Source organism: Mya arenaria, chromosome 5 (assembly GCF_026914265.1).
Source record: "Mya arenaria isolate MELC-2E11 chromosome 5, ASM2691426v1".
NCBI classification, from domain to species: Eukaryota; Metazoa; Mollusca; class Bivalvia; order Myida; family Myidae; genus Mya; species Mya arenaria.
The window spans coordinates 69,240,997-69,253,955 of NC_069126.1; the positions used below are offsets into that span (position 1 = coordinate 69,240,997).

Genomic DNA, 12,959 nt, shown 5'->3' on the forward strand with positions numbered 1-12,959 from the left:
ACAGCCAATGAACCAGCAAATTATCGACGAACAAAAAGTGAAAAAAATAATGATTTTCTGACTTTTTTGTATATAGAGTTGTATGGATGTGAGTATGTTGGCTTATGTGTTGGGATAAATAGTTCTATATGATGTCAATCTAGGAACACCATATAATGACAAAATAAAATGAAGGAAAAGTTATTTCTTCCGGACGGTTAAAGGGCAAGGTCGAAATTTTATTTTCTTCTTTGTCCAATCGACTTAAAATAACGCTTGTACAAACGGTCCTCAAACTTCTTAAGGATGTTGGCAAGTACCTGCAGATGCCATATTGATTTTTAGATCAACACATTATTATATCATAGAGCAAGGTCACCGGATTGACCGCAGTTATAGTCAACTTTTAAAACGGATTATTTGATAACAAACATCAAACACTCTAAAAGGGAACTAAACATCAGCAAATATGTTTGATTAGTTTTTCTATTTTTATAATACGGTGTTCTTTTACTGGAATCAGCCATTAAGTGATCTCAATTACACCGGTCTTCGATTTTAAATGAAATAGAAGCTTGTGAAATGAACACGATGCATAAAATGCAGTATCAATTTCGTGTGTATTTTCCTGCAAAATATGCGGGAAAAGGTTCTTAATATTGAAATCCGTCTTTTATCAATCATGATCTTGTTAAGATCATTTTTTTTTTTGAAGAAGAAAATAACATTTCGATAAACTGGTTTACCTTCGAACAAATGCAGGCTTACCCTAACAGATATCAGGGAATTTCAGTTGGTTCCATGCCTGTTTAAGACATAAAGCAATTACATATACCTATTTACACTATTGTTTGTGAAGAGAACGGTAAACGTTTGTGCGTTGTGATAGATAGTTTATTAAATGTTGATACCCAGATTTCTTAAATGTGCAAAAAGCAGCTAGTCCACTAAATATCCTTCACAGACTTAACAACTTTATGACAATTGATACTAAGCTTGTTATTTACCTTTTATCTTTTATCAAATCCAATTTCAAATACTGTCTTGGTGTTTGGCATTTAGGTAGCAAAACACACTCAGACAAAATTGGAAAACAAATATTCAATTCAAGTTTTTTTCAATTATTACGCATCAACGTTTGAACTTTTTTCATATAGTTCAACTGGCAACACTACATTTTAGCAGAGTACGATGCATTGCTATTAAAATTTACAAATATCTGTACGGTATTTTACCAGAATATTCTCAATTTGAAAACCGTTTGATGAGTCATCAGTAAGAACAACTTAAATATAATTGTTCTTTCTTTGAGGCCTATCAGGTGTGGAATAGCTTCTAAAGGGGTGGGGGGCTATAAAACCTACCTTTAGTTAAGACAACAGGTCCATCTTGCAAATGCTCAATGTGAAAAAATGTTTTAAAACTGTGTTTTTTCGGCAATATTTTAAAAATGTTTTTCTTGTTACGATCTGCTTTATCCAATTAACATTTGTACACATGGTAGGTGCTTAACTTGTCAGGGCAATGGCCTGGCAGAGACTTGGATGGTTGCCTGTAGGTCGGGCTTGACCCAAGCATAGGAGCGGCCATGTCTTTGTACATAACTGTATCTGATAATGTCAGCAATATCTATAAAAACTTTTACTTACAGTCATAAAATATATTCCTTCGATTCGCATTACTTTCAAAAGACTATTTCTATCAAGCCATAGACACAAAAGCAAATATATATATTGCCATCTACACATTACTATACCATGCTGTTATTTCCATGTACATAATGCTACGTGCAACTTTGGTTTTTTGAAATACATACAATTATTATCCTTAATTTATATTCTTCAACGAACTAACCATTATGCAGTAGTTTGTCAACTAGCGGAACCGTGCTAGTGGGGAATGGCCGCACACTTGGGAAAACTAGTTGATGTTATTATTCTTGACAGTGATCTAATCCATCTTGTTTGTGTTATTGCATATATAAACAGCTTTGTAAATATTTTTTTTCAAGTGTTACCTAATTTAATATATATATATATATATATATATATATATATATCCAGGTCACCAATTCAGTGTTTTTTATGTAATGTGTGATTGTTATTCATGTTGACAAATAGATCTTTGAGCTTATGTTTTCTATGTTATACCCGACTTTAAATAAAGAGAATTGTATCTTGCATCTTGTATTGGCAACTTCCCGAGTACTCGGTGCTAAACGACAGCTTTACGATTATATATATCTGTTTTGTATACTTATATATCGCAATGGCTTAAATGGGAAATGCGGTCGTGATTATTTCATTTTCGGGGGTTTATTTGCGCTTTGTTTGTGTTAATTTACATATACAGTGGTCAACACAGTACCGTTCTATTATCAATGTGGGTAATTTTATAATAGGTATTTCGAAGAACGAGGATTTGTCGCATATGGTATCCATGTTAGTGAATTGTAAATCTTTAAGGGTGTCACATGCTACAATGTTGTTGTCTGCTCTGCGTATTAATCAGTTCTAATTTCCTATTTTTAGTAAACATATTTACCACTCGAAAACAAAGTGTCATGTACAAACACAATGATCGGGTTGCTCAAAATAACACTATCTAAAGGTCACGAAAGTTCAAGGTAACAATACCCCAAATAGCTTAATAACACGATAAGTCAAGAAAGGTCAAGCTCACAACAGGTCAAGGTCGAAATAACTTAAAGCCATAATAGCTAAAGGTTACAAAAGGTAATTTTCACAATATGTCAAGATTACACAATTTAAGGTCTCAATAAAGCTAATATCCGGTCATGACATAATTATGGTACTCATATTTCTCAAGACACAATTTGTTAAGACCACAAAGAGCCAAAAGCCCTTATGTGACATGTACAATACTTGGGACTAATAGGGATTGCCTTTGGGGCTCCTAGTGTCATGGCCAATGTCACTGTTACTTGAAATAGAAAATGGTTGGTTCTGAATAACTAAAGTAAGGGTTTACATACTGCGACCAAACTTGGTACAAATAGTGTATAGAGACATTTCATGAGATTATATCTAGGGCCCCGAAAGTCATAGTCAATGGTAAGGTCACTATTACTTAAAATCGAAATTGGTTAACGGTGCATTACTTAAGTAAGGGTTAACATATTGTGACCAGACTTGGTATAATGGAAAATGGATACCTTCCTTGAAAGAACGTATGGGGCCCCTAGGTTCAAGGACAAGGTCACTGATACTAAAATTAGATATCTTTTTGTTCTAACTTTTGTTAGGGTTGTCATAATGAGACCAAACTTGGTATGTATGAAAAGTTTTATAGGGTTTCCATGGGATAACAATTGCGGCCCCTAGGGTCAATGTCACTTTAACTTAATTAGAAAATACAGTTGAAACTGAATCGCACAACGAAGGCTAAAGTTCTTCTGTCAACCATTTAAAACCTGCTTTCGTCGCATTGCGGAGATTCTTTTTTATTTTAAACATTTTATTGCCTTTGACAGGCACATATTACATAAGTCTTGTATTCATTTCTAAAACTTGCACTGTGCTGTCATTTTCAGATAAACACTCTAAAACTGATTAATTAGTCAACGTTTGAGTAGGGTTTTTTTCTTGGAGCTGCCACTTTCCAACATCTGGAAAATGCATTGGTCTAGACTGTGTGTAAGATTCATCTGTTACTTACAGTTACAATTCAGTAGAAACCTTGTAGTAATTTTCAACATGCAATGGCATCAGTGTGGTATGGAATTATCAATATTCGTGATGGTCTAGTGTTGGGTTTGTTTGAGCGTTGACAAATGTGCGATTTCTGTGTGAAACAAGAAATCGGGTTAGTATGAATAAAAATTGGTCATGTGGGTCAAAAAGAAGTTCACTTGGTCAAAACTAAGAAAAGGTTAGTAATATGATTGGTTTTATCTTTTTAAAACCCTGATCGAAATGTTTATTGCATGATTTGTAAGTTATATTCCAAATTGGATCATGTAAGTATTGCTCCAGGTAGAACTTTTGCTAAGCTTGTAAATACTGGAAGCTACATTTTGACCCAATCGTCAAACAATTAAGTCAAAATGTCTCCATGAAACCTATTTCGTGTTTTTTATTTGGTCATATGGGATTAAAAAGTAGGAAACTCTGTCAAGTGTTAGAAACAAGCTGTATACACTCTAAGTGCCACATCATCGGCTTTTTAAAAATGATTGCCATGAAATGAAGGTCGGGCTTGAAGCTGGATCATAAGTGGAAAAAAAGTAGGTCACTAGGCCGAATATCAGTTAAAGCTTGTGAACACTTGATACCATATAGTTGCTTGATTTGCGATTACATAATTAGTATTTGACTCAGGTTTACTTCCCAGGGTCCTACCGCCCCAATTGTTATACGATCATAGATGTGTTGCTGTATGTGTCTGTGATTCAGTATTTTTCGATGAACGCAACATCTCCGGACATGTATGGATCGCGACTTATCGATTATTGATAAACAATTAAATTGGAAATTGTTAATCTTGTAATTGTTTCTACAACCACCAGCTTAAATCCAATGAAACTCTATGAAAATCGAATTTAAACCATACTACGGTTTATAAGTGATGATATTCAAATATAACAGCATCCGGTCTAAGTTTGCAAATCCGGTTTACTTGCAGTATTTTTTTTTATTATCTTAGATATCAACTTCAAAAGCGACACATAGAAAGTTTTCTCATTAAATAAGAAATATTTTAAATAAAATTAAAAAAAAAAGTTTTAAGAAGTATGAACATTTTAATTCCAAAATTGATTTCTCCCGTTGGCCACCATTTGGGTTTTAGGTCCCCTGCGGGGTTTTGGCAAACTCCAATTGGAGAATTTTCCATATGAGCTGAAACGGGAGGGGGGGGGGGGGGAATCAGCAATTGGAAAAAAATCCAATTTTACAATTTAGAATAGAAAATTACATTTCTATTTATGTTTTGAGTACTAGATTAATAAACATTATTAAAACCTAAAAAACAAATCAAAACTTTTGATTTTGTAAAAACGGCTCTCCAATTGGGGAAATTTTCAAGAAGAAAATGGAGAATTCCACAGTCAATTTCTATTGATAAAATCCACCAATTGGAGTTTACAGAAGTTGGGGATCACAGAAGTTGGAGGAATCACCAGTTGGAGATTTCCACAGTTTTACAGCTGTCATCATATTATTGCTAATTAATTGTATATTGATAAAATATTCAAGAAAATAACAATGCACGATGTTACCTAATTTCGCGTATACCATCGGCATTTTCAACTTGTGTGCAATCCAAAGCTGTTTTATTATAACAACTGCGTCAGATGTGTGGTTTTATTATTTCTTTTTAGAAAACTGTTTTAACAAAACGCATATTTCACTTATAAATCTTAACAATCAAACTGTTTGCTTAATTTTGCATTTTTCCATCGATACTTCCTGGTGTACTTGATTATAAGGGACCAAACTGCTTTGTTTAAAAAGTGTCATTTTTGGCAAGAAATGTATTGCATTTCACTATTTCTGGCAATTTTTCACAATTAAATGCATTTATCTTGTCCGGTTGATCAAAATATGCTATTTCCTGGTTTTCACAACTTTCGCCTATTTGTGTTAAACAATTGAGTCGTCTGCAATCTTACGAGCACTGAAAATGTCCAAATTTGGTGAAAATGTGACTGCGAGAACTTGAAATGTGTGAAAAGATGTGTAGAACTGCTCCATTTGATGCTTATAATACCATTTGGGTCCAGGTTCAGTTGATACAAAGAATGGCATTGTTGTGTAGGGTTTATCTATGGAACTATACAATAAACGACTATTTTTTGCTATTTTCTTTTTCGTTTATTTCAGTCACATTTTTACACGTAGCAGTCAGCAGTTCTATATTTCACGGTCAAGTTCAGAAAAGTGAATCGATTAAAACTAATTTAGTATTACAAAAGTTACTTCCCCTGATAGAACCAATGACTCTTCAGAACATTACCCCCCACCATGATAGGTCATACCTTTCAGCTATAATCAGCTATAATGAGGAAATATACTATAAATGCCTAAATACAACTATCACCAGGCAATCATATTATAATGTTCAACTATTACAATCTTTCATTGCTATAATAACTATGAAATACAATACTGCTAAACTATTATAATTAATCTCAGTTTGAATTTTACACACAACCTATTGTGAAACTATCTTAAACAGTGTTAACTCTCAACAATCTATATTCGTAATCATTTGTTAGCAAGTGACAAGTCAAATCCCAACACAATCCATAAGTTTTAAGCAAGACAAGTACTTGTAAAATCTATAACTTCTGAAATAAATATAAAATTCTATAATTATTACACTATCATATCAGTTCTCTGAATTAAAGAATCATTAAGTCATAAAGGATACTTTTATAATCCACAAAATCTATTATTTAAACAATAAATCAGTTTGAACATTCATTATTGTAAAAACAATTAAACTTATGATTTTATTTCTAGTTCTTGAGTAAACAAAACAATGAAAAAGGCAGTAACCTTAGTTTAAAAATCCCTCTTATTTTACAATGTATGTGTAACTTAACATTTTACAACCCAATCTTTCAAATGTTTATATAATTAATTATATGACATACAAAGACAATTTCTAATTTTCTATCCACTGAATTGTCCCACATTATGAACATAGAATACTTCTATTAACTGTAACACATAGTAAACAGACTATATATTCTCTTCTCGCCAACATTAAATTAATTTCAATTTAACAAAATAAGACAATATCAGTGAGCAATGACAATGAATTACCACTAAACTATGATACATTTACATTCATATATTCTTGAGAATACTTTAATTTCAGACAACATACACATATGTCGTTTTAAAATTACACAATATATTCAAAGTAAATAAATGATATGAGTTACAAAAAATATGATAAATGGAATTCACTGATTTCCTTATCATTATACACATTCAATACAACTTAAATGACTACACAAACAACAATCATTGAATGCAATGGTTTTTTAACTCACTTGATGTTTTATACATATAGTTCTTTCAAAATAACACAGACATTAATGCCAAAATATAATGTATGGAAAGAAATGCACTTCACATATTAGGTAATACGAAATTTATGAACATTCCAAATAGAGTTTCAAACCTTTTGAAAAACAATTGTCACACATCAATATCTGCCAAAGGAAACATCATGAACAATCATTTTAAAAAAATATTTCAGACTACTTTTTATAAAATATTATGTTTTTAAATATGGTTCAAAATGATTAATTCATTAAAGATGAACTTAAAAACAAACAAGATTTTCTTACAGCACCAAAAATAATATTTAAACAATATTATCCCACATAACTATTTAACAAATGCAGTTAAATGTACATAGTTTTGTTGCGTCCATGTTGTCAGTTCCATCTTTTCCTGCTTAGTCGATAATTTAGTGAATGAATGAATAAAGCTCTATCTGAGCCTTTGGTGGTAACATAGGGTTTATTATGCCCCTTAACACTATTAGCCACATGAATGACTTGAAACCTTAAATGTTTATGTGATATCGGTGGATCTCTTCCTTTAAACCGCAAAGTTTATATACATTACAATGATGAATTATGGTTGCTCTGGGGATTATTATGCCCTTTAACACAACAAACATATATGAATACATTTAATTATCCCTTAATTTACACTGAAAATGTTCTCAGAATCATCACTCAAAATGTATTACAGTTATGTGCTAACATTGTAAGTATTATGCACATTTTTCTATGAGACACAAACGCGTAATGGGTCTCTTGTAGATCGATTCTCCAACTCGAACACTTGCCACACGAACTCGTCCATCGACCCCGGGGTAGGTATCACTGACTCGACCAAGACGCAAACATCCACGAGGTTGTGCAGGATCCAGGATTAACACAACGTCTCCTACTGACAAGTTGTCTTTCTCTTGGAACCACTTCTTCCGGCTGCCATTGGCTGGAAGAATCTCTTTTGACCATCGATTCCAGAAATGGTTGACTATTTCTTGTACTCGGTGCCATCTTTTCTTGTGATCATATACGATGTCGTCTGCTGCTTCAGTGCAAACTCACCTCCTAACTGTCCATGTAGGAAGTGATTGGGTGTCAGGACTGTGTTGTCTGATGGATTGGAAATCTGATAAGACAGTGGACGGCTGTTAATCAATCCTTTAGCTTCGATGAATGCAGTTTGCAACTCTTCATCAGTAACATCTGCACCGCTCAAGATTCTATACACTGCTCTTTTTGCACTTTTAATAATAATTTCATGAATACCTTCAAAGTGGGGTGCAGACGGAGGGTTGAAATGCCACTTCATGCTTTGGTCTGCTGTCTTGGCTTTAACTTTATCTTTGTCTATTTGACCATATAGTTCTTTCAGTTCACGACGTGCACCAACAAAGTTTGTTCCATTATCAGAAAACATTTCTTTTGGCACTCCACGTCTACTTTTGAATCGGCAAAATGCATTCAGAAATGAAACAGTGTCCAAATTTGTTGCCATTTCTAGGTGTACCGCTCGGCTTGATAAACATGTGAACAAACACAAATATCTCTTCTGTCTAGATTTCCCTCTGCCTTGTTTCGTGAGGAATGGCCCACCATAGTCCACTGAGGTGTATGCAAATGCTCTTAATGTCTTTTCTGTCCTTTGTTTTGGCAATGGGGCCATAATTTGCTGACTTATTCTTGATTTCAGTAATCTGCATTTTCGGCAATCTTTTTCAACTTCACGTATTTCCTCACGCCCTGAGATCAACCAGTATCTCGTTGACAATGCAGCTAATGTTTGATTTGTACCACAATGTCCATTTTGTTCATGAAAGTGCTTCACAATTAACTTTGTCACCGGGTGCCTCCTTGGCAATGCAACTGGACACATTGTATTGAATGGTAATTCCTTTGAAAATTGAAGTCTAGTGTTACTTCTTATCAAACGATTTTCATCTAGCACTGCATTTAGAGACACAACTTTGCTTCTGCTTGGTAGAGGTTTTTCACTAAGTAATGCTGAGTACTCATTTGGGAAAGCTTCTTTCTGTGCATAAAGAATGTATCTATTTTCAGCTCTGTTCAGTTCAACATATGTCAGTATATCACTTTCAGATTGTTTCTTAGTTCTACCGTTTGTGATGAATCTATTCACCCATGCAAACACTCTGAGCATTCTTGTCCAACTTGAGAAATGTTTGGGCTCTAGTCTATCATTTATTTGATATTCATCTTGTATGAGGTATGAGTCTGTTGATTTAGCCTGATATTTTTGCTTTTTCTCAGTATCATCACACTGTTGTTTTTTCTTTAAATCCTTTAGGCCACAGGTCTGGTTGTTCATGAAGAAAATCAGGTCCTTGCCACAACAAGCTGCAGTTAACTAACTTATCAGCTGATAAGCCTCGAGATCCAATATCTGCTGGGTTCTGATCTCCTGGGACATGATGCCAATTACATGGTATGCTGTTTTCATGGATCTCGCCAATACAGTTTGCAACAAATGGTTTGTAATGTCTACTTTGTCCTGTGATACAGTGAAGAACATTTTCACTGTCCGACCAAAACATCATGTTACTGGAAGTCACTTGCAGCGTCAAACCAACAGTTTTAGCTGATCTTACACCAAGAACAGCTGCCATTAACTTAAGTCTCGGAATGGACGTTGCAACAAGTGGTGCGACTCTTGTTTTACTACACACAAATCTTACTGTGATCCTTTCATCGTTTTGATTTTTACGACGAACATAAGTCACGGCACTATATGCTTCTTCAGATGCATCTACAAATGTGTGAAGAACTGTTTGTTCAGTCTCTGTAAAACATAGACATCTTGGCACTGCTATATTGTTCAAATATTGTGTGTTTGATACCCAGTCAATGATTTTTTTTCTAAATCTTAATCTACTTTACAATCCCAATCATAGTTGCACAACCATAATTTTTACATGAGAATTTTTCCTATTACAACATAATGGTGATATGAAACGTAAAGGGTCAACAGCTTTCAGCAAATTTCGCTTGGTAACTTTGTACAGTGTATCCCTTTTCTTTGCACTGAATGAGAACATGTCTGTATCTGCTATCCAGGACACAAAAAGCTTTGGTTTTAGGCAAATAACCAGTTTCAAGGTTGATTTCAGCGGCTCTGTCTCTGGCTGGAATATTTTCTAAGACTGTAACTGAATTTGAGATCCACTTTCTTGCATACATTTCAGCTTTCAACCACAGTTGGGACAGTTGATGATACAACTCAATGCCCTCTTCTTCACTGCCTACGGAGTCCATTGAATCATCCATGTATGTTGACTCAATGACAGTTGCTGCTGCAGCTGGGTATTCATGTGCAAAACGTCTAGCGTTAGCCTGAGAAACCATTTGAGACAAGAATGGGGACGCATTTACACCGAAGACTAAACGAGTGAATTCATACTCAGAACCGTCCCATAATAGTCTATGCTATTTTCTGTCTGATTCTACTATGCCCACTTGCAGATACATTTCACTAATGTCACATGCTATAGCTATTTCATGTTTGCGAAAACGTAACAGAACATCAAACAAGTCATTTTGTAGCTTTGGACCAGTCTCAATACAGTCATTCAATGATATGCCTTGAAATTTCGCTGAAGCGTCAAACACAATGCGTACTTTCGTTGTTTCTTTATGCATTCGAATAACAGTAAAATGTGGCAAATACAACTTGTTCTCAACTTTTTCTGCTTTTGAGACTTCTTGCAAGTAACCCTTGTCTAAGTAACTGCTGATAGTGTTTCTATATAGCATTTTCACTTGTTTTTCTTCTTGTTCAAGCCTCTTTTCAGTACTGAGTAATCGTTTGTGAGCCATTTCGTAATTGTTTGGAAGGGTTAAATGTACATTTTCTTGTTTCCAAGGAGTTTTCACAGTATAGCGACAGTCATTATAAGTCATTGCTTCTTCTGAGCTTTTTAACAAAGTCTCTTCTGATTGAGAAAGTGGCATTTTCTCTTTGTTTACACCATAACTGTCTATTTCCCAGAAATTTCTTATCATCAAATTCAGTTCTGCATCATTCGATTCTGTTACGAAGAAGTTAGTGTATGTTTCATCAGCATCACTGTTTACCTTGCCTACGCAAGTCCAACCCAAAGGGTTCAATCTGGCTATCGGTTAACCAGGTGCACCACACACTTCTCTCATGCAAGAGTGAAGATTTGCATAGTCAAGACCTATTAGGAGATCTACTTTGTTGTTTTTTTTCCTATTGCTGGAAAATGAATGTTTTTCAAATGGTCAAATTCGTAAGAATGTTTTTGCCAGTCAATAGATTTTAATGAGCTAGTTACATTGTCAATTACAAATGCTTCAATATTGGCGGTTTCATCACTGGAATTAATACCTTTTACATTAGGATGTACAGTCATAGTCTCAAAAGTTTCTGTTTTACCATTTAACAAATTCATTTTAACTTTCTCTGTTGATCCTTGTTACCACAATGCTGCGGCCAAGCTACTGTTTACATAAGTTTGTGTGCTACCATCATCCAAAATTGCATTTACAGTCATTTTTCTTCCACTTGCACAGGACACTACAACAGTAACAGTTCTCAAGGCAATGCGGTTCCCTGAATTGTGGTAGTTTTCATGGGGTTGTTGTTGTTGTTGTTCATGAGGCACAAATGTTTGTACATTGTGATTCAGTTGCTGTATATATGGTACATTAGCATCCAGTCCACTTTGGTTTGTTGTATGCCCATCTTTATGCAACAGGTAATGATGTAACTTTGTACACCCATTGACATTGCACTTAGAAAATTTCCTACAATTTTTGCCAGTATGATTTTTCCGCAAACACCGAAAACATAAACGAAGTTGTTTTGCCTTTTCCCATCGAGTTTCTATGTCTAACTCCTTGTAATGTCTACATTCCCAGATGGTATGATTTTGTTTGTTGCAAAAGTCACAGCTTTTTACATATGTTGGTTGTGCATCTTTCAAGAAATAGGCTTGATGTGATTTTAGCTATTGTAGTTTACTAGCTAAACCATTTTTTGCCTCCTGTGCAGTTTGAAATTGAGATTCCTTATTGATCCAGTCTCTTAAAGTTTCTACTCCTTCTTCTTCTTCATTTTCACTAATGAATCTGTGATACCTGATCAACATCTTCTCAGGTATTTTTTTCTGTAGAGTTAGATACAATGCCCCTTGGCCCAATTCTTCATCATGGTTTGTTTCTTTTAAATTAATGACAGTTACATCAAGAAGATCAGCAATTTTCTCAACAGGCTTTGCATCTTCATATTTCAAGCTTGGAAAACTTTCAATTTCATTGAGGTATCGCATCAATTTTCTACGTTCTCCACCATAGTTTCTTTCTAAACGTTCTTTTGCAGCTATGTATGCCTCCTGAGAATGACCTAACTCTTCTATAACTTGTAGTGCTTCTCCTTTCAGATATTGTCTCAACTGTAACAGTTTATACTCTGCTGTGACCGGAGTACTATCTATACACGCACTGAATGCCGCTTTCCAGGATTCGTACTTTTTCTTATTTCCGTCAAATATAGGAATCCCCACTCTTTTCTTCTGTCGTCACAAATCTTTTTCAATATGCGACTCAGTGTTGGCACTCAGTGGTGTAGTACTTTTCTGTTTTTGCAATGCACTATAAACAGTTTGAGTTGCTTCACTATATTCTTGATTTATTTGTTCAACCTCGTCATTTGTCCTATGTGCATGGTCAAATTCAGCTTGTTCCTTATATAAAGTACAAAGTTGGTCAAGTTTAAAGATAACTTCATCTAAAGCATTGTTCATTCACAATTATCTTATCTATCAGCTCTTCTTCAACTGCTTTTAATAGTTTATTTCTAGTGTTTGTAAAAATAGTTTTAGCTTTTGACTTCTCCTGCTTCAATTCTATTACCTTATCCCCCATTTTGATACTTCTATATGAGCTAGTAAATGTCCTAACTAAA

The 12,959-nt window shown here is 34.4% G+C and overlaps 1 protein-coding gene across 1 annotated transcript; it reads right to left on the minus strand.

The window, feature by feature from the left end:
• Positions 1-8,006: 8,006 nt before the first annotated feature.
• LOC128235920 (uncharacterized) lies at positions 8,007-10,378 on the minus strand. Its single transcript, XM_052950708.1, has 3 exons — positions 10,123-10,378; positions 9,712-9,815; positions 8,007-9,332 (listed from the first exon to the last, which is right to left on the minus strand). Exons 1-3 carry the CDS (start codon positions 10,376-10,378, stop codon positions 8,007-8,009), a joined length of 1,686 nt encoding a protein of 561 aa, XP_052806668.1.
• Between the last annotated feature and the right edge of the window lie 2,581 nt (positions 10,379-12,959).

Bases quoted from the DNA above. Each gene is read 5' to 3' on its own strand.
- LOC128235920 (XM_052950708.1), bottom strand. From the start codon at position 10,378: ATGGTTTCTCAGGCTAACGCTAGACGTTTTGCACATGAATACCCAGCT. The intron at 9,816-10,122 runs GTTATTTGCCTA...TATGTTTTACAG, and splicing joins TGAAATCAACCTTGAAACTG to AGACTGAACAAACAGTTCTT. The intron at 9,333-9,711 runs GTAAGATTTGTG...ATGAACAACCAG, and splicing joins AAAACGATGAAAGGATCACA to ACCTGTGGCCTAAAGGATTT.